We start from the raw sequence: 22723 nt of genomic DNA on the forward strand, positions 1-22723 counted from the left end.
CCTGTAGAGGCAGCGCCCCCTGCGGGGCGGGCGGGGGGGCGCCGTGCCGGGAGGAGCCGCAGCCGGCCGCCGCCGGAGCGGGGAGGCGGGGAAGCCCTCGGGGGCGCTCCGCGGGGGCTGCGTGACTGGAGAGGAGCGCGGGGCTCACGGGCAGGGGAAAACACCGCGGGGCGAGCGCACAGCGCGCTGCCTCGCCCGGCGCCGGCTCTGCGGAGAGCAGGGCGGGAGGGGAGGGGAAGGAGGGAGCGGGGGGAAGCGCCGCACCCCGGCCATGGCGGCGGCGTGTCCCCGGCCCCCCCTTCCCTCCCCGCCCGGCCCCAGACGCCGCGTCTCGGCCCGGCGCGCGGCGACCTTCCCGCAGCCGCGGGGCGGGGCCGCGGCGTTCCCGCCCTCCGCCGCATGCAGATGAGGCCCCTCCTCATTGGCCTGCGCCGGGAGCTCTTTGAAAAGGCGCCCGCTGATTGGCCGCCCGCAAATGTTAACGCAAATAGGAGAATCTCCCCCCTCCCTCCTCCTCCTCCTCCTCGCCCCCCCTCCCCTTTCTCGCCGCTGGTGCGTGCTGTGTGCCTCAGACGCCCTGTAACGCTGCGCGCCGCTTACTACAAACAAGTAGTTCCCGGCCCCCCGCCATCTCCCCCCGCCCGCCGGCGCGACGGGGAGGGCCGGGGACTCCGCAGCCCCCACCGCCGCACCGCGGGCGCCCCGTCGCGGAGGAGAGGAGGGGTCGGGCCGGGGCGGCGGGGAGAGGCGTGTCCCCCCCCCATACACACACACCGCCTCCCCCGCGGAGGGATACCCTCTCGGCACCATCCGCGCTCTGCCCGCACCAAAATATTGGGAGTTAAGAGGCGGCTCCGCGGCGCCGCCGGCTCAGAAGCGCGCGGGCAGGCAGGGCGGCGGCGCGGCTCCTGCGCCCAGCCCGCTCCCCGCCGCCACCACCGCACCGCAGGGCCGGCTTTACGGACGCGGCCCCCGGCTGGAAGGGGCCCTTTCGCCGCCGCCGGAGAACGAGGACCAGGACAAGGAGGGGGACTTGGCGCGGATCCGTGCCGGGGAGGCCGTCGGTGCCCGCCGCAGGGCCACCAGGGAAGCCCCGCGCGGAGGGTCTGGGCTCGGTGAGGAGGAGGAGGAGGACGCAGGGGGCTCCCCCCGCACGGAAGATGTTGCTCTCCAAGTTCGGCTCGCTGGCCCACATCTGCAGCCCCGCCAGCATGGACCACTTGCCGGTGAAGATCCTGCAGCCAGGTACGGCGGGGCGCCGGGGGCTTCCCCCCGCGGGCGGCCCCAGCCCCGTGGCCGGCGCCACGCAGCCGCCCGAAACTTGGGGCTCTCCCCTTTTTATTAAAATTTTTCTTTTTTTTTTAATATAACCGAAGAAGATTTTTGAGGAGGAAATTTAAAAAAAAAAAAAAAAAGCCTCGTGCAGAATTAGGGCGACGCGTCCAGCGGACGTGCTGGGGGGGGGGTTTAATATATATATTATTATTTTATTTTTTAATTTTTTTTTTTGAGCCCTAATTTTCGCCGAGGCGTAGCCCGGTCGCTAACGCCGCGCTTTCCCTCCCGTTTCCCCAGTGAAAGTGGAGAAGGAGCCGTTCGACAAAGTGTACCAGGTGGGCTCCGTGCTGGGCAGCGGCGGTTTCGGCACCGTCTACGCGGGCAGCAGGATCGCCGACGGCTTGCCGGTGAGGATCGGGGCGGCTCGGCGGGCTGCGGGCACGGGGCGAGCCCTGCCCTGCCCGGCCCCGCCGCTCACCGCCCTTCCTTTCCCCCCTCCTCGCCCCGCAGGTCGCCGTGAAGCATGTGGTGAAGGAGCGGGTGACCGAGTGGGGCACGATTGTAAGTACTTCATTTTTTAATTTTTTTTTCTTATTAATTTTATTTTGGGGAGGGGTGGGCTCCGTCGGGGCTATTGTGTGGGCGGCGGGGCTCGCCCCGCCCGCCGGCGCGGTGTCTGCGTCGGGGGGAATTTGGCGGGGGTTCGCCGCCGCAGCGCCGCGCCCGCCCCTCGGACTGCGGCAGCGGAGGAGCCACCCCGCGGGGCGGCGGTGGGTGGCACTGCCCTACCCTGCCTTGCCTCGTCCTGCCCTGCCCTGCCCGCCGCCCCCGAGTGACCCGCTCGCCACCCCTTTCTCTGCCCAGGGCGGCGTCATGGTGCCCTTGGAGATCGTCCTCCTGAAGAAGGTGGGCTCCGGATTCAGGGGGGTCATCAAGCTGCTGGACTGGTACGAGCGTCCTGACGGCTACCTGATCATCATGGAGCGGCCCGAGCTGGTGAAGGATCTCTTCGACTTCATCACGGAGAAGGGAGCCCTGGACGAGGACACGGCCCGTGGGTTCTTCCGGCAGGTGCTGGAGGCGGTGCGCCACTGCTACGGCTGCGGCGTGGTGCACCGGGACATCAAGGATGAGAACCTGCTGGTTGACCTCAGGACAGGCGAGCTGAAGCTAATCGACTTCGGCTCGGGGGCCATCCTCAAGGACACGGTCTATACTGACTTTGATGGTACGTGCCCTCCTTGCCTGGGGCAGCCCAGCCACGGCGTGCCGAATTTGGCCAGACCCCGTGCCCCTCCCAGGGCGATGCCCTATAGCTGCCGCTTATCCTGTTTCTGGCGCCTCCAAGTAGCGAGGGCGCCTCTGACGCAGCGGTTCATATCAGGTCTATCGGTAATGGAAACCTTTGGACCCGAAGCAGCTTAGGGTGTTCAGTTGCGTAGGAAAGAAGCAATTCCAGGCAGTGACGCAGCAGTTTATATTTCCCTGTCTTGGAAAAAGCATTTTTTTTCCTAGAGGGCGATCTGTTTACATGGGGGTTTCACCAGTGTCGGATGTTTCCATGTGTGGATATGCAGTTTTTACATGCAGTGCTTTTTTTAACTCAAAGCAATAGCTCTCCCCCTCCCTTTCCGCTGGTGTCCTGGAAATCCCGCATTGCAGATTTCAAAGTGATGGGACAAATACGCTCCCTGCAAATAACGTGATACTAGCTTCAGGGTCAGGCTTGATGGTTTAGAGATGGGAAATCTGAAAATAAGCTTGCACATGATAGAGGATATTTTCCCTTGCCCTTTGAATGTGACTGATGTAACCAAGGGACTTTTTTTTTTTTTCCAACCTCCATCCTCAGCTGCTGCACTTAACATCTGTTTGTTGTGAAACCCGAACCCCTAGGCCACGTGACCTTCAGCATCACAAATTCTCGTTTTTGTTTGGTATCCAAGGAGCACCGCAGGCAAAGAGAGGGCGGGTTAAAAAGGCTGCTGCAGAGAAGCATGGGGCCTTTTTTTTTTTTTTTTTTTTTTTTTTTTTTTTTTAACATAAAAATTGTAAGCAGCCTTATTTTGTTTACTGCCCAGTGGAATTGGATAAAGCAGATTATCCCTGTGTAATAAGGCAGACCTGAGTTTCACCTTCTTGACTCCCTCTCTTCTCCTCCCCGACAGCCCCCTTTGTCCTTTTGTGTCTATTTTTGGTGTGATGCTGCAGACGCCACGTGGTCAGTGAAAGGGAGCTCGCCTTAGTAAACAGTCAGCTGATGGCAGCCCTGTTATTCCTTGCAACAAAATAGCACAACCGGATGGTTGATGGTGTAATTCCACAGATGACCTGAAGTTACACCACTAATAGTTTGGGGCCATAAAAAAAAAAAAAAAAACTGCTTTTTTTTTTTTTTTTTTTTTATTCCAAACAATGAACTTAATTTAGCCTTAGTAGAGCTACTTGAAGAATGGGAAAACACTAATCCTTTACTTTTTTTCCTGCTTTTAGGAACGAGAGTATACAGCCCGCCAGAGTGGATCAGATACCACAGATACCATGGGAGATCAGCGACAGTATGGTCTCTGGGTGTTCTGCTGTATGATATGGTTTGCGGAGACATCCCTTTTGAGCAAGATGAAGAAATCTTGCGGGGACGATTATACTTCAGGAGGAGAATTTCACCTGGTGAGTTGTGTGGGGGTGTTGAGTGGGGATTTTTATTTTTTTAGGATTTCTGTTTTTTTTGAGATTATCTTGAACTTACAAAAGTTATGTGTCTGGGTGGGTTGGCTGGTTGTTTTCCAAGACAGTCTCTTTATTTTTCTGATCTAGAATTCCTTCTTTGCTTGTTTCAGAATGTCAACAGCTGATCAAATGGTGCCTTTCACTGAGGCCTTCAGACAGACCAACACTTGAGCAAATTTTTGACCATCAATGGATGCACAAATCTGAAGTAGTGAAGTCTGAGGACTGTGACATAAGGCTACGGACCCTTGATACTGATGTATCGAGCACAAGTTCAAGTAATGAGAGTCTGTGAATTACTAAGGACCTCGCATTGGGAGGGGAGCTACAAGCAGAAAGACCACAGTGCTGCTGCCAATACGTAGGAGGGGCTAGAAAAATGCATTCATTATTCTGTAGTTGAATCTTTGTCTGAGGGACTTGATTTTATTTTCCCCTTTTGCTGGTTTCTGCTTTGGAATGAGAGATTTCCTTTGGAAACGCTGATGTTTGGGAGTTGCAGGCCAGTACTTAGTCAAAGACTGACCTTATTAAGAAAGCAGTGACCTCTTGAATACATGGTAAACTTTTTTGCTCTCATAGAGCCTGGACTAGATTTTATTTGCTTTTGAGTGCCTTTTTGAAAGCTGCTTCAGTGGGACTTTCTTTTTTGAGCTGTGTATGTCCAAAGAAGATCCAGTTCATTATAGGAATTTGCTCCCTTTAGACCCAGTGCTGGAGGAAGCAGCTCCTATGATGCATTGGAGAACATGTTCGGTGATTGAATGAAGTAGTCCCATCCACTGGTGATGGAATACTTGAACACAGACATTTCACTCCTGCCCCCGGCCCTTTCCAAATCCAACCCACCTCTGCTGCTCAAAGTATTTCTTATAGCCTGCACAGAAATATGAACAGGTATATCAGCTTTTTTATCAGAAACATTTATTCATGTTTCCTTTTATCATCTCTACCACTGGGCATGAGAAGCCCCTTTCTCAACTCCCCCTGGCCTTTTGTCACCCTGCGAGTCTTAAGAGTATGTATGGGCATGTTGAATGCACAATCAATGCAATATTCAAGGACTTTACTTTTTTTTCCATACCTGTATAATGTGTTTATGTAAACTTGGTTTTCCCATGTACTATACAGTTATTTATTGTTTGAAGTTTAGAAGACCTCCCACAGGTTTCAGCTGTGGCTATTTATTTGGTTAATTTATTTGGTTAGAGTTATTCAACACTGTGCTTTCCCCTCCTCCTCCCCATGGGAATTCTAGTGGTTTGCCCATGGCACTTTTTTTCTGCATTCCTGTCAACTTTTGTTTAAAAAAAGAAAAAAGACAAAAAAATATTTCTGACCTTATCAATTTTTGTTGGAAGATGGAAAATTGTTGTACAAAGTCTAATTTAAGGGAAATAGAATGACTTTTTAAAGTTAGTCAGTATGCCTTTTGTCTGGTATTGCACCAGAAATGTAAAGTAATGCTGTTTGGAAAGGTTTTAAATTATTGACATTGTACAGTCTCCGTGCATTGGCTCTGGAAGGTAGAGTGGCAGAGTCATAAACCTTAATTTATTTTAATAGCTGTGTTTCTGTGATCTGGTTGCATTTATGCAGCTTGGATTTGGATTTTTTTCTTCTGTTTAACAGTGTGAAATGTATGGAGATCATATTTTTTATACAGGTATTTCAATTAAACTTTTTTTGTACATAACAGTTCTGTGTGTCTGTATGCGCTCACTTTTATCTTCACCATTACTCTTGAATCCAGCTGGGGAACAAGTATTCTGTTAATGAACTTAACTTGTAAAGGCCTACACCGTCTGACCTGGAGTTAATAGGCCTATGCTATTAACTGGTGGCAGTTTTGGAAGAATTAATCAATCCCTTGTCTTGACTGTACCTACTTCTTGATCACCATATTTGATGTTGAACTGCAATAGGTATATGATGCAGCAGCACTAAGGGCCTACCTGAAGAGAGCTGGCCTGTGATTATGTATTTTCAACTCTGTAAACACTGAATAACTGAAATACCACTGTACTCATTGTCCTTAAACATAACAAAGAAGCATTTTTGTACTTGCTCATGGTGACTGTTTTCATAGTTGACTTGTTTACTTTCCATTACATTCCATTTCCTTCCTTCCTCTTGCCCCCTTCCTCCTGGGGGTGGAAGAGAATTTCCTGTGGAAATACCAGCATTCTTGGAGAGTTGGGTGCCTGTTTTCTTTCACTTTCTTGTTATCAAAAACACCCAGTGTATTGTATCACTCCATGTGATACTTGGGGGACAGGTGAGATTCTCACGCATAGCAAGAGAAATACCCTCAGCATTCATCTTTGTTGGGAGTTGAGTCCTGCAAATTACTGAGTTCATCCTGGTTTCTATAAAGCTGGTGCCTGTTGACCTGACTTGGTCTTTTTGTGGGGGTGGTAATGATTACAGGGTTTAATTACCCCAGAGGGATCTGTAAGGTACATTTAAGGATGTGTTCAGTCATTAAAGGTGCTTTGTAGTATTAATAGTAAGAGGCTAGGCTTAAAATCTGTTGGGTTTGCTTTATTTCCCTTTCTGGAGATCTTTCTGCCAGCTCATCTACTATTATTTTGGTTCCCTGTGGGGAATATCTCACTTGCTGACATCATATCAAGCTCCTGATGCTAACTAGTTTAGACTCAAAATGCCACTGAATAGCAGGAGGTAAAGCAGAAGGGGGAAAGACCATTTCTGTGTGTGCAGTTTCCTGATGACATGGGGGGGAGGGTAGGTAGTTTTTTCTTGTCCATAGAGAGTTCAGTTGTCGGGGGGGGGGGGGAGAAGACAAAACAAAAAGCAGTTGTGTCCATCAACTTGACTATTTCCTTTTTTTTTTTTTTTTTTTTAATCTGCAAATTGCTTTTTAATTTTAGAATTCTCAAGTTTTTTATCAAAATCCCTGTGTATGTTAAGTGTATTCCCTGCAAAACTAACATATACATGAAAACACTTACTATTGCAATTACACAGATGAAAGATTTTGCAGTTAATATTGCTGGAGGTGGTCACACTATCCTGTCCTAAGAGTAGAATGCTTAAAAGTGCAGGTTGGGAGTTGTAGTTGATTATCTTTCGCTTAAGAGTAGAGATGCAGATATACTGGAGGAGGGATGATCCCCGTGCCTAGTGCAGATCTTTAGGGAAGCATGTTTCTAACCACAAGTAGTCCCTGGAGAAATTCCAGTAGCTGATGATAATTAACATCTTCCACTCCAGTGGCTTTACATGCTCACAGCTGTTGAAAGTGGTGGTAGCGACCATGAGGGTGAGCTTTCAATGGGCTACCGGGAAAGCAATTCTAAAAATACATTTGTAAAGCTGTTGTTGATTGCTGAACTGGATGCTTTCAAAGTTTCCACAGGAGTCTATTTTACTCTATTTTACTCTTCTTGCTCTCACAGAGAAATGCTGTTGAAGCATTCTGTTTTGCAACATAAAAAAAAAAAAAAAGGTTTTCACCTTTTGCTACTGAGGCAAAATGCATTAAAAGGATAAAGGTCAAAAGGACACGGGTGCTGGTGCTGACTCCCCTCTGGGATTAGTTCAACATAAAAGGTATACTTTCAGTACTGCAAAGGCAGCTTTCGTTGTGAAACTCCCCTGTACACTAATAGAAGACACGTGGCTGAAACAGCATATACTGAAAGTAATGATTTGTAAAAAATAGCTTTTCACTACAGTTGAATGTTGGAAAATGATGTGTTCATATAGTTCCATTAGCTGAGCGTTACTGTCAAACTGAGCAAGTCAGTGACAGGTCTTGGTTTCTCCTGCACTTCTATCTGTTATTATTTTGATATCATCAAATGTTTCTTCCCTGGGATCCTCCTCTTTATGCTCTCTCTGCATACTCGGTTTTCCACAGAACAAAGCTTGAAAAGGAAAATTCTGCAGATCATTTAAAACATTACTTAAATTGCAAACTGGTTCAACCTTGACAAATTGATGTAGCTGCAGTCACACCTATGCATGAATGTATGCTACTAGCTTCATAACAGGTATTTCAAATATTCTCCAGTGATGAAAGAGTCTTAACAATATAGTATTTTGTGTAATTAATCTCCCTAACATATATATATATAGAGAGAGAGTATATATATATATTCTTTTGTATTAATTCAGAAGCATACACTGGCATTTTTTTATTTTTTTTTCCAGTTCACTAAGCCTGTATTTACTGAAGCAAACAAAAAAGACCCTTTAAAAAAAAAATCAAAGGGATGTTAGAAAGATTGACAAAGGTGTGTTCTCACCAGACTCCTATGGCTCTCTTTCAGTGGTTTACTGACCTCTGTTGGTGAAATTAAAGTATATGTTCTGAAAATGATGTGTACGTTGGAAAGAGAGATTTTAAAATATTGCTGACTGATATTTTTAGATATGGAAGGATATGGCTAATTCTTAAAGGCCCCATAAACTTTGGAAGGCTACAATTTCAGAAAAGAAAAAAAAAAAAAAAAAAAGTCAATATGAAAATAGATTTTCATTTTGTTAACTTAGGGCAATGCTAAGGTACATGCAGTTGGTGAAAATGTAGCTGTTGGAAGAGAGGAATTTGAATTAAAAGGCTGTCAACTCAGTGTCTAAAGCTGCAGAGGCAGCCTGCCCAGTGAGCCCCCAGTCACTTACATTACTCTTGGCATGAACGTTTACGAGCATATTGGCCCTCATTCTACGACATCATTCCAGCCACGATGAGAAGCACTTGTCTTCTGGCATACAGATGGGCAGTAATTCTCAGTAGCATAACTAGATAATATTACAGAACATTGTGGCCCCATCGGTTTATTATCAGTCTAATCTTCCTACTAACAACAGTGATGCTACTATTGGTGACAGAAGGTAAGATGGTGACATTTCAGTTTCGTCCTGATACACAGCTTTTCTGATATTGTTGTACTGCGGCTCGCTGTACTTGTAAATTTGTGATCACTTAGCTTCATGGTTAACTGTGCTTGAAAAAATATAATATGTATTTGCCTAAGGGGTTCCTTCAGGTAGCTGATATATCACATGTATTAGGCTTTGGTTGTATTGTAGAACTGATTAATAAAGTGATAAGGAAGCCATAAAACCATGCAACTAAAGATAAATTTAAATCTGTATTTAGACACAATTCCAAATTAATCTCAGAGAATATCTCAAAACTGATGAATTCATCTGGATCAATAAAAAATATGGGCATAGAGACATAACAGAATATTATTTGCTGAAAGCAGTTGTACTACAGAATCCCAGAACTGGAGAATAACAAGGCAAAATGAAGAGCGGATAAATACTTGAAACTATTGCATAGATTTCCTCAGCTAGCAAAGCCACTCCTTCTGTTCCCATAAATTTAAAAGGTATTCAATCTTTTGCATCCTTTACTGCTCAAAATCCTGCTATTATTTATGATATGACCAGGCACACTTGAGTTTTGAGAGATATTATGTGGTTTCCAAATATCTATTAAATTTTTCATATTTGTATCTCAGATGCTAGAACTTGTTTTTCCTTGAAAATCCAATGAAAGAAATATTTCCATATGGAAGCATTATGCTTACATAATAATATAAATTCAATATAGGTCTCAGATTAGCTGTGTTTAAGCTCTAATTAATATGGTCTTAGTAGGAATGCTATCTATTCTTGCTAATACTCTGCTAATTGACTATACAAACCATTATGTAAAATCTGCTTATAGTAGTCCAGTAAGAGAATTATTGGGACCCATACTTTAACTTGCACTTCTTTCTCAGGTGAGTCTGTGTTAAACTTTGAAATTACATTTGAGTCACGGTCAACAGAGGTAGATCTATGTGGTTCTTTATTTACTGTTAATGACTTAGCAAATCACTTTTACAATTGGGTATAACAAAAAATCGCAGAAAATTATACTAAAAATTGAAAGCTACTTTGCTCTCAGAATTCTGGAAAATGTTTTATAATTTCATGAAACATGCCATCATATAGCCAGTTGGATTTTGTTTTATATACGTTCTATTGGAAAAATCTGTTGAAATAAAAGGCTTTGCTTGAAACACCTCTTTTACTTATTATAGATAGTCTGTTTTCAAGGTTAGACTAAGTGTCTCTCTACTTTTTTGGTACCCTTGTTTTAGGCCAGGAAAACATAGACAATAAAAATCAGTCTACTCCAGATAAAAATATAAATATATTATCAATTCCGTTCTATGACTTTGTTTTGTTTGTTTGTTTGTTTGTTTCTCCTTCTGTTAGTTGTTTCTTTGTGTTTTTTTGGTTTTTTTTTTTTGTTTTTTTTTTTTCATGGTTTTATTTCTTTTCCAAGTTTCAAATCCTTATAAAATCATTAAATGGAACAGTTTCTTTCAAATCATCCTATGGAAAGGTGTACACTAATAGTTGGCAAATGTTCCCAACATCACAAACTCTACAAAGATTTTTCTGTTGTTTAAATAGCAAAAGCCCTACAATATACAGATTTTCATTAGCATAGAAAAGTATAACAAATTTCAGTTTTCTGGTCTATGGTCTGAGGTAAATAGTTAGCAAAATCACCCCACAGGAAGACAGATCAAGGTTGCAAGGAAGAACTTTGTGTCTGTAAAGATAGCTGAACACCAGAATAAACTGACTGTAGAGTATATCAAATCACCATTTTTCAAAAGTCATCTAGGAATTCTTGTTCCTGTCTTGATGCAAGTACAGCCAATTTAGAAATACTAGGGATTTGATCAGCCTAATGCTCATGAGTTTAGAAAAAAAAGTTTTCAGTCCACAATGCTCATTCTGCTTGTTGAACCAATATAAAATTTATTGACAGTGTCCCTTTTGCTACTGGCAAAACATAATGCACATTTGACCTAATCAATAGAAGTAGTGACAGAGACTTTTTAATGATGGTGAAGCTATGGGGTTACTGACCTTCTCTCAAAGCCAACATCAGCTAAACTGTTCCTCCCTCACACCATCCTTTCCTTTTGCTAGTACACTGACATTCAAATCAATAAAATGATCTCTGTGATAATGATCCAGACTAAGTGAGGGAATATGCACAACAGCTTGGGACTGGCATGTGGAGGAAGAGAGATTTTATTGCAAAAGAAAAGATATGTGTAATATCAAGCTTACTTTTCTTTGGTCTGTGCTATCAAAGGAATCCCATAGTTTCTATCTTATAATTTATGCAACAAAGAATTTAATTTTACAAGGAATGTTGACAAATCCTACTATTTTTAACCTTGCATTCAAGCTATTTTAGATGCTCTTTTTTTTTTTTTTTTTTTTTTTTTTTCAGATTAGGCGCTGAGCACCTGCTTGACAGGCATGCAGTACCTCACCTCCTGATAAAGCAGAAGAACTTCAATCACTTGGAGTCTTGTAAAGATTACAACATAATTCATGAATATTTCTGCACATCTTGGTATTATGCCCTATTTTGTAACCAGCTTCACAGGTACAATTGTAAATGAGACAATACATTAAACGTATCAGAATAGCTAATAAATGATGACACTTTTCAGCTATGCACACACAAAAAACAGTTGCAGCGACAAGAGTAATGCAGGTGAGTTGAGAAATAAAAATTTGATTTATGATTTTATGCCAAGATCTATGATTTCCCTATTTCTATGTCGTTTTCAGTTTCATCAGCAAATATAATCTAATCTCCTTTGTCATCTCTAGGATACTTCTACTGATACTCATAATATAACATACATGTATTGTATTCCAGTATACTTAAAGGAAAGCTACAACAACTGATCTTGGAAATCTTGATTAATCCCTATGTAAACCATGAACTTTGAGTGCATTTTAAAGATACACTGTTCTCCAGTCTAGTGCTTATTGTGGTGATTCACTCAAACATCTCTGACTGATGAGTATCATCACTTCCCTGACATTTCCTAGCCAAAGTGCTCCTGGTGGCATAGGATCCAATTCTGCAGTTGTTGGGTAAAATAATAATAACAATAACAATAACGATAATTTAAAAATCCATTAATATCCAGGGGGAACTTGGTCTGTGTAGTGATTACAGGATTATCTCTTAGTTTGTGACAGAAGAAGGGATGTCCTAGAGAGGAAATCACATAGTGGTTTGTGTTGGAAGGGACTTTAAGACCATCTAGTGCCAACCCCTCTGCCATGGGCAGGGACACTTCCCACTAGATCAGGTTGCCCAAAACCCCATCCAGCCTGGCCTTGAACACTTCCAGGGATTGGGCATCCACAGCTTCTCTGGGCAACCTGTGCCTGTGCCTCACCACCCTCTGAGTAAGGAATTTCTTCTGAATATCTAATCTAAATCTACCCTTTTTTAGTTTAGAACCATTACTCCTTGTCCTATCACTACACTTCCTGACAAAGAGTCCCTCCCCAGCTTTTCTGTAAACCCCCTTCAGGTGCTTGAAGGCTAGTATAAGGTCTCCCCTGAGCCTTTTCTTCTCGAGGCTGAACAACCCCACTTCCCTCAGCCTTAGGTGAGGTGCTCTAGCCCTCTGATCATCTTTGTGGCCCTCCTCTGGATTAATTCTAATACATTTATTTCCTTCTTGTGCTGGGGGTCCAAGAGCTAAACACAGTGCTCCAGGCAGGAGTACTCCAAGGGAATAAGAAATGCTGAAATTGTAAAGAAAACCCTCTACTGCAAAGTTGAAACCCCATAGAGAGAGGGGAAAGGGAATCCTTTCTTTCAGAAGCCAGAGCTGCATCCTTCTGTAAGATAGAAGAAGAGCTATTTGGAAAGCAAGGGCAAAGTAAATCAGGAATAAATAAATAAATACATAAATAAATAAAACTGCCTGTAAAAGTAAGGCCTGGATGTCAGTTTTGTTAATACCACATAGAATAGTTATTCATGAAAAGTCTTGCTTACCAGCCTTTTACTGTGAGAAAGTGCTCATAACAATGTTTGCAAAAATTGATACTACTTTTTTCCTGTTTCTCTGTTTGAACACAGTTTTCATTTCACAAACTGAGCACATGATGCAACTTCTATTATGATCAGTGACAAAATCCCACTGATATAGGTGAGAATGTGTCACTCACAGACCAGAAAATACTTTCATATTATTTACTAAGTTACATTCTTATTATTGTTATATTTATCAACTAATATCCACAATGGTGAAAACTGTACTGATGTCAATGGTCTTTTTCACCCATGGAGCTTTCAGAACATTTAGAAACTTCATTGATTAATTATAAATATGTGTATGATTAAATCCCTTCACCAGCCTCTCACTGACACCTTATATGAGACCTTTCCCAATCCCAGAACAAAGTAATATCGTTGATGGCACTGAACATTTAGCCAAATTATTAAAACAAACAAACAAACAAACAACTTCTTTTTATCTTCTATAACTTCACTTCTCTGCATTTTATTCTAATCCATACTTTCTTAGGCCTCTGCTTTTCCACCTTCTGGTAAAATCTGCCGACGAAGAGTTAAATGTTGAAAATAATTTTATAACCCAGTGAATCTCTATATGGATAAATTCAGTACTTAATCACATTTTCTTACCTCTGTCTGTAGGTAGTAACCCCAAAATATTTGAAATAATTTGTTCTTTCTGACCACTGGAAAAGTATGTATCTGATTGTCGTCAATTTTGAGTGACATAAGACTGAGTTCATATATTAGTAATATAATTTACTAATATTTCATACCATTTTGTAAGGCTCCTGCAATGAACAGGTTAGCTCAGATGAAGTAACTAAACACTGTAAATGGTGATTACCAAGGCAATATTAGAAAATCATAAAGAATCACTTAAAAACATAATCAGAAGTGTACGTGAAATATTCCCCTCACGCCCCCCACCCCCGCAACCTCCCCTGTAAGATGGCCACTACAGGCTTGTGTGGCACTTGAGACAAGCTATGATGAAAGACACTTTAAATGACTTAGGAGACAATAAAACATCAAATGGCTTGGTACTGTCTTTTTGCAGGGAAAAGTCACCCTTCTCTTTGCAGAAATAAAGTCTTTGTTCTAGAATACTGCATTTGCTGCTGCTAAAATACAATTTAATTGATTGCCAATTGGCTGAGACATGGAGAAAAACACAAACATTTGTGTTCAATTGGTCATGAAATATCTAGATTAACATTTACAGAGCTGTTAGCTAACTCAAGTTAATTGGCAATCAATTCACTGTAAAAGAGGAGCAAAAAGTCCAGATCCATGGACTTGGCTAACAGTTTTCAGTTGTCTTCTTAAGCTTATTGCCAATCAAACTTTCCTAGATACATTTTCAAGCTAACACCTATTTGAGGAAAATGGATACTAAAACGTAACTCGTTTTCTCTCTTTCTCTTTTTATGAGTTTTATACAAAGCCTTTTTGGGGACATTCATTCAAATACCTACGATATCAATTTTGCTGAAATGGCCTCAGCAAGGCTAGATGAAACCATGATCTAGGTGAGGAGGTGAGTGCATCCTGCAGTGCCTCAGAGCAGGGTGTCACCTTCCCCCACCCACCTACTCTCACCCCTTGCAAGACATCTCTGGTGGATGGCTCTCATGTATATCTGCACATACATTTGCCCTTAGAAGATGGATTGCTTATTTGAAAAGCAATTTGTAGCAAAATTATTATGAATAACAATAATGATAATGTAAACATATGCTTTGAAGCTGCAATAATTGTGTCCATTGTAAATAATTAAATGACAATAATAAATTTCATAAACTGAAGAAAAGTCACACCAGCTACTTGTTCTGAATATTGCCTGTTTAAAACTATGGAGCAGCTACTTGAGACAGATTTCCTCACACGTGTTTTTCAATCTAAACAACCTAAAAACAGGATATGGATATGGGATAGATAGATAGATAGATAGATAGATAGATAGATAGATAGATAGATAGATAGAAAGAATAGGATATGTTGTGCAGATTTTGACCACAAGCTGGCCTGCATATGCCACTGTAATTTATACAGTTGAGTACCTTCCACTTTCTCAAGGATATTAACTGGCATGAACCTTCATTTTTTTTCATTTCCAGTAATTAATTCCCTGTAAAGAGTGACTGAAAACACTAAACAAAAGCATTTAATCAGAAATTATTAGAGTTGGCTTGTCAGTCGTTTGTTAATCACCATTCATTTTTGTACAAGGAGTGAAAATTTTATTAAACCTTATACTTAATTAAAACATATTGTTTCCGTAGCAGATTGGAAAGTACTGTCATCTGTTTAGACTTGTATCCTAAGATTCATTAAGGATTCGTGTTTCCTGCAACATGTAGGCATTTAGAAATTCATTCTGTTGGGATCTGTATGGAGGTACAAAGGGTGATGGTTGTAGCACAGTGAAGTATTCTTTTATTGAAGGCCTTCCAAAACCTCACCGTAATGCAGACTGACAACGCAGTGAAGGAATACTAATGAAAGTGAATGGGCTGAAAACTAGAAAGTAAAGAATAGTGAGGAAAAAAAATTGCTTCACAGATTTTAGAATTCCTTATAGTCTGATCTTGTGAGTGATATACATGTAAGCACTAGAATTTTGTACAATCATTCCTCCTTGAGTCTTTATTACAATACTTATATATATGTGTGATATATGTGTAAAAAAAAAAAATAAATAAATAAAAATGTATATTTGGCACAGGAAGTGACTACAGCAGTTTGTTCAAAGTTAATGAAGCCAGATTGCTTTAGTGTAACATTCCTCCAAGAGTCAGAAGGGAAAATGCAGAAAAAAAATGACAGTGACTGATTACTGTTTATTATTAGAGCAAGGTGCAAAGACTTGCAAAACGCTGCCTGTTTTCAATGTCTGTTTATATACATTGACATCCTGGTGCATGTTATGTAGGAACATGTAAGAGGTGTGTATCTCATTACTATTCTTTCTGGGCAGATTGTTCTATGGGCTCTAAGTATTTACCAGAATGTAAAAGACACTGTTGTATCCAGGAAGATGACTGAGCCACAGTCAGCCATTTGGCCAAAGCTGAGGTTGAATTGGCTTGTTGGACTAAGGTAAAATAAGGGAATCTCAGCTATACATTGTAGGACCTTGCTGTTATCTAGCCTGCTATTTATTACCCCATCCCTGCCTGTGCCTTGGCCTAGACTTTATGTTTGGCTCTGTGGATTTCTTGACTCTTCACCACTTTCTTTGCCATTTTTGCACCAGAAACTGTAGTTTGGTGTATCCTTTGGTTTTCTTAGTTTCTGTCTTTTTCTTCTATCCCTGACACCAGCAATTTGCTAACAGCATCCACACCCCAGGTGTACTGTTGCTGTGATGACATTAAAGGGATTGTACTGTGAACATATATTCAGATGCAACAGTAACAAGTACAGTGCTTCACCAACAGACAGAAGCATACGTAGGTAAAAAAGCATTAACATTTTATATTATTGCTATTTAACATTAGTAACTATTGATTATGTAAGTAACATAGCTGATCCCAAGAAAGAATCACAGCTTTACTATTAATCATTAATCATTTCCAGTCCAGGAAGACAAACAGCAGGCAAAGTGTAGGGGAAGAGGGATGAATATATTTTTTAAAAACAAATGCCATCTATTTCCATTGGCCCTCTGCCTAACCATTATTAACTTGCAATAGTTTGTAGGCATCCAAGTTGAATCTTCCTGCTGTTACTAGAAAATTTTTCTTGGCTCACATATGAAAATAATTTCCTTTTAAATTCAACATTATGTTATTACAACATCCACGCTGATAGTCTGATGGTCAAATGGTCAAAGCTACAAAAGAGAAAGCTTAGGCAATCATATCAATATGTATATATACCTGAAGGGAGGGTGCAAAGAGGACAGAGCCAGCCTCTTTTCAAAGATGTCCAGTAACAGGACAAGGGGCAATGGTCACAAGGTTAAATGCAGTAGGTTCCATCTAAACATCAGGAAGCACTTTTTCACTGTGAGGGTAACTGAACATTGGCACAAGTTGCCCAGAAAGATTGTGAAGTCTCTCTACTTTGAGATATACCAAAACCATCTGGACATGGTCCTCTAGGTCACCCTGCTTGAGCACAGGGTTTGGACAAAATGACCTCCAGAGGTCCCTTCCAAACTGAGCCATTCTATGATTCTGTGAAATTTGATGATTGTACATTTGAGTATCACACAGAGCCATCATTAGTGTGTGATGATGACTTTATATCTTTGACCAGCCTTGTCTAGGGATACCCAAATCTGCCTCTTACCCAGTCATATAACAGGCATGTTTATTATTCCATGCCAGTCACACTTGTTTATTCCTGACATAGTCATGGCACTTATGACTCCTCATGCTGCTGTGACATATGACCCTTACGCCATAAATATTCTTTTGTATTACACAAGGGTATCACTATGGAAGGAGGATTACGTGAGGTCATGACTAGAGTCTGATCCTGCCTCATCTCCAGATGTACAAGCAGAAAACACTTGAGTGGATTAATATATAAGTGGCTTTTAGGGGCAACTGTCCCTTTGTTCTGACATTGCTAGGTGAACAGAAGGATTGGTGTTGCTAGATGGCCCCAATCTGTTCAATAACCATCTACATCAGCTTATAACACAGGATAACCTTGGCCAAGAGCATCAAGTGCAACCTGACTGCCTTTTCCACATACACAGGCGCATTACTTTTTAATTTTAGGCTTGTACATTGACAGCTACCACACTCGGTCATAGTTGGCAGTTCATCTCATCTCCCCTTCAACAACCAAAAGAACCAGTCACAGCAACAATGTCACTTCTAGCAGGAAACTGTGCAAGCCACAGTTGCTCTGCTAAAACAGAAGACAAAGAGAGAAAGAAAATGGTGATATAAGAAGGTCTATAGGGTGGACTTTTGCTTCTAGCTGTCTAATGGACTACTCTGGTAGAATGGAGTTGCTGGAGGAGATTTTTTACTTCCTGATAGCTTTGTAATTTTACTACCATATGTAGAAAAATTGCTAGTTTACCACATTTATGAGTGCTTATTAGAATTATATGGTCCCGTTGGATCTAGAAGAACTGATAATTCATGTAACGAATTTAACAGGAATGTGCCTCCTACACAGCTGATGTGCTGAATGAGGTCCCTTTTCTGTTTAGGCATCTTATAGCTGGTACATCAAGTGATGATTCTGGTAATTCAAGGACTGAAACCAGGAAAATGTCTTCTAAAAACTACCGCATTTTTCATGTGGATGAATTCTTTGTTCTTTTACTCTATATCTGCGTTTCTCAAAAAGAAAATTCAAACCATACCGCATTGTCAGGTTTTCCCTCCAACTCCTTACACTTTGCTATTGACCCTGCTATCAGTGTTTTTACCTTGCTAGCATCTGGGTTGCCAAGCTGGAATGAGAGAGAGGATCTAATCTTGGGACTCACCTATCCTGACTTTAGAAATTAGTACTGTAATTAAGGGAAGTATTAAAATAATGACAGCAAGCTTGGCTTTCAGAAAAGTCTGTGATCTGAAGCCTGGTAGTTCCATCCCTTTACTTGGAATCAATGAAGTCCAGAAGATGTGATAAAGATTAATTGTTGTATAAAGCAAAAACACCTATGATAAAGAGTCTTGCCAGACCTGCCTTGGATACCTTCAGAGGACGGAGCAAAACCTATGAAGTCAAATGTTAGAAAAATGCCAAAGTTGTAGGTCTGCCTTAACAGTGTTAGCTTCATAAGCATTGGGGTTTGAGAGAGACATGAGATTTGACTAGAACCTTCCTGTCTAGTGACATTTAAAAATAAAGATTATATCTCTGGATCCTTCTGCTCTCCCAAGGAAATGAATTACTAACCAACTGCAGAAAAGCTCAGAAGGTGAGTGAGAATAGCATGACTGTATGCTACAGACGATCAAGTAGTGAAAACAGTGGGAGGAAAATTGACAGAGTAACAGTGTGCAAAGGTAGTGTCCTGGAAAATTCCTTTTATCACAGCTTTAGGGATCAATCCTGCAAAGACCTTAAGTGCTAATAACACATAATATCACTATCTAAAGTTCTGTCTAGACTTGGAGACTGAGGCCAGTTTGTCCTAGATTATGCAGATTTCAGGGTAATTAGATGAAGTCCCTAGTCTTTTTTCTTTTTTTTTTTTTTTTTCCCTTTTTTTTTTTGTGTGATGTTAATGAAAAGTGTTCATTAGCATGTAATTAATTCAGTAAACGTCTGTTCAGGTGCAAATGTAAAGGCATATGGCAAAGAAGTGCTTGGTTCTTAACAGCAACAGCAAAAATCTTATTCCTCAGAAGAATTCACTACTTCTTAAACTGTTAAAGTCAAAGATTAGTAAAAGGAGGTCTCTTTATCTTGAGTGCTCAATGGCAAAAGATCTTGTTAATATAATTTCATTTATATTGTTGGATCTTGAGCCTTTCCACACTGTTAAAATCAGCAACATGTGAAAATGAGAGTGAGGAGGTTTCAATGATTTACTCTTCTCTCTGGTACCAAGAGGAGTCAGTCAAACTAATTTTAAGGTAATCAATGTACTTTTGAACCACCGCAGAACAGGTAGCCAGTCTGGAAGAAATCAAGACTTACAGAGAACTTCTCCAGTAGGTGTTAAAGTGTTCCAATCTTCTCAAAAGAAGTTTATTGAAAATGAAAACACCCCTTAGAGATAAGTATAGAGAGAAACAATGCAGCTCTAAGAGGTGTAAACGGCTCTATTCATCTTGGTGGGTTCTCATCCTTCTTGCTTGTGGCCAAGGTCTTAAAATCTGCAATACGATCAGCCTATTGTTAGCAACTAGCACTGTGGGGCATGTCGTTTATGCCGTATACCTGTGTATAGCTACAGATAACACCTGCATCATATATGTCATTACAGTAAAAGCACAGGACTCAAACAATTTTAGTGTACCGGAGATTCCAGGCACTACAGTCTCAGCCCCCAACCTGTAGAAAATACTCAAGGTGCAGTTCTCCTTTCTCTGCCTTCCTCACCTGCCTCTACCTGAAAAGGTCACTGGAACCTCTGAGGTCAGACTAGGAGAAAAGAGAGGACTTGGCCCTGAGTGGCAAAGGAATTCCTAAACTTTTGTTTCCAACCAGAGAAATAGATGCAAGAAGTCTCCTCACTGCTGACCCAACTTTCCTTGGGGAATAGAATAGAACAGAACAGAACAGAACAGAACAGGACAGAACGAGAGATGAATTTTGTTGTGTTGTATTGAGTTGAGTTGAGTTGAGCTGAGCTGAACTGAGTTAAGTTGATTTGAGTTGAATTGAGTTGGAAGGAACCTACAAAGATCATCAAGTCCAACAGCCTGAACATTTCTAACTATTTCTTCTGCTAACCAAAATTAAAGTATATTACTGAGGGCATTATCCATAATGCAGCCTTTTGAACACTGACAGGCATGGGGCATCAATTACCTCTCTAGGAAGCGTGTTCTAGTGTTTGACCACACTCACGACAAAGACATTTTTACTAATTCACCCTGTCATCAGTTACCAGGGAGCAGAGACCAGAAATTCTGTCTCTGCTTCCCCTCCTCAGGCAGTTGCAGAGAGCAACAAGGTCACCTCTCAGCATTCGTTTCTCTGAATTAGATAAACCAAATGTCCTCAGACATACCTTCCCGTGCTTTTAGCAGCTTTGTCATCCTCCTCTGGATGCATTTAAGTATCTTATCATCCTTTTTATATTGTGGAGCCCAGAACTGCACTCTATATTCAAGGTGAGACTGCACTGCAAGAGACAGTTGGAGAAATAGGATCTTTATTGTCCTTGTTTTCATGAGACAGGATAGATGCCTCACCTTCTCACCCCCCCATCCTCTTCTCATTCCTAGCATGTATTTGACTTTGAAGGCATGTCACAGTTTTTCTTTCTCCATAACATCCTCCCATTTTCCTGTCTCCTCCCTTTGTCACTTGAACTCATCCTGCTTGGGAAATGAGACAAAACTCTACCCAAATATTCTCTGTCTTTCAGACTCTGTCTGTTTGCCTGTACCAGCTCTCCCCAGAAGATAGATCCACATATTTTTATTTTCCGAAAAATAATTTGGGTACTATTTACTACTACCACCACCACCAGTACTACTACATCTTTTCTGACAATACCTGCAATTTCTTCCCTTCTCATTATATTGACATGACTCAAGTAGAGTCTCAGTCAGTGACAACTGCATAGCACAACATCCTACCTAAGTGATGCAAAAGTAAGAAAACCACATGCTTTCCCAGCCACTCAATGAGTATGTGGAGATTCTGGTACTGGTTTCATGATTTAGGTTATCATTAGGCAACTGTCATTTAGGCTGTCTTCTTTTAGTAGTAATTCCAGTATCCATGGTTGTTGACTTTTCATTCAGTTCAGGAATATCTTTATGGGTGAATGTTCCACTCAATGGAGAAAAATGATCTGTTTATGTCACTAAAGGGGGCAGAAGGAAGGTGTGCTCTTTCTTTCTCCTAAAGATAAGGGGATCATAACATAAAGTTCAGAAACTTTTTCCTATGATCTGTAACAAAATCATACTTTGTTCTGCAATTGCTTGTTGACCACTACCAGGCATTTTCACTGCTAAAGTCATGTGAATGAGTATTTATACCACTGTTATTATCTGAAATAACAGAGTGCTTGAAATGCCTAGTTTTTCTGCAAAGTTGATTGGGCCACAGCTAATACTATTAAGTGATGATTTTAAAATGTTTACTGTTTTAATCTGATGTATACTTTCAGTTATCTGCACGCCAGGATGTGTCCAGGCTGCTGGCAAAGAGCAAGCAGAGAAATTATATGTTTGTAAATTCTGAAAGCTCATTTACAGGAATATTATATATATTTGGGCGGGGGGGGGGGGGGGGGGGGGGGGGGGGAGAGCTGTTTTGCTGTCAGTATAAGAGCAATAATATCAGTCCTTAACATTGCTTCCACACTAATTGCGGCAATCCTGACCCTAATGTTTCTAAATTATACTAACCACTATTAATTTAAGACCCTGAAATTATATTAATAGTTTCATGTGGGTTATTTTCCCAATTTCTGTTATAAATCCATTAATTCAAGGCTTGTGCATTTGTCTTCTCGGTCATATGTATAACACATGTTGGCCTATTTCTGTCCTCATTTCAAAAGCCACATGACACATTTGCAGCAAAAATGTACTGGAAAACGATGTCCTTTGGCCTCCTAACACTGAAACACTTGTTACTATTGCTGCCTTTATGTACTTAAACTTGTTGGGGGGACCTGGAAAGGAAAAATGTCACTTATTTCTGACTTCTGGTCAGTAGAAACCTTTATATATATATGTGTATATATATATATAATAAAAATGGTTGGATTATATTCTTTCAACCCTTTCACCTGCATTTACAGTAGATCTCTGAATGAGAAGGTCAAACATTTATTTTAGGCATTTTAGCTGTTAGCCAAATAGCTGCACTGGAATTTGATCAATAGATACTTAAAGCCAGGAAAAATGACCAATGATAACATACTGTTAAATGTTAAAAAGAAAGAAAGGAAGAAAATAAATCCCTGCATATCTGTTCAGTACTTATAGAAATTTCATTAAAAATTTCAATTAGTTCCCTGCACATGTCACATGGAATGCATCAGTTTCATTGCTTCAAGTACAATTAAGCTGAAAGACCACAGAGCATTTAAAAAGGAAGCAAGGTCGTGGCTCCTGAATGGCAGCAGTATTACCACAGGCAGTGCGCTTAGGGAGGTGACTCCTATCTCACTAAAAGAGCTTTGTGTAGACAGTGACAGTGCATAAGCACTAGGCA

General features: G+C 41.4%; 1 protein-coding gene across 1 annotated transcript; it reads left to right on the forward strand.

Moving 5' to 3' along the window:
* Positions 1-840: 840 nt before the first annotated feature.
* Positions 841-5704, forward strand: PIM3 (Pim-3 proto-oncogene, serine/threonine kinase). Its single transcript, XM_084294235.1, has 6 exons — positions 841-1245; positions 1576-1685; positions 1789-1839; positions 2143-2506; positions 3772-3948; positions 4119-5704. Exons 1-6 carry the CDS (start codon positions 1161-1163, stop codon positions 4301-4303), a joined length of 972 nt encoding a protein of 323 aa, XP_084150361.1. The 5' UTR covers positions 841-1160; the 3' UTR covers positions 4304-5704.
* The last annotated feature ends 17019 nt before the right edge of the window (positions 5705-22723 follow it).

This window comes from Netta rufina, assembly GCF_964035555.1.
Source record: "Netta rufina genome assembly, chromosome: 1".
Lineage (NCBI taxonomy): Eukaryota > Metazoa > Chordata > Aves > Anseriformes > Anatidae > Netta > Netta rufina.

What these genes read in the sequence shown, in the direction of transcription:
- PIM3 (XM_084294235.1), top strand. Translation starts at nt 1,161, where the DNA reads ATGTTGCTCTCCAAGTTCGGCTCGCTGGCCCACATCTGCAGCCCCGCC. An exon ending in GGTGAAGATCCTGCAGCCAG is followed by an intron (nt 1,246 to 1,575) that starts GTACGGCGGGGC and finishes CCGTTTCCCCAG; the next exon opens with TGAAAGTGGAGAAGGAGCCG. An exon ending in GGTCTATACTGACTTTGATG is followed by an intron (nt 2,507 to 3,771) that starts GTACGTGCCCTC and finishes TCCTGCTTTTAG; the next exon opens with GAACGAGAGTATACAGCCCG.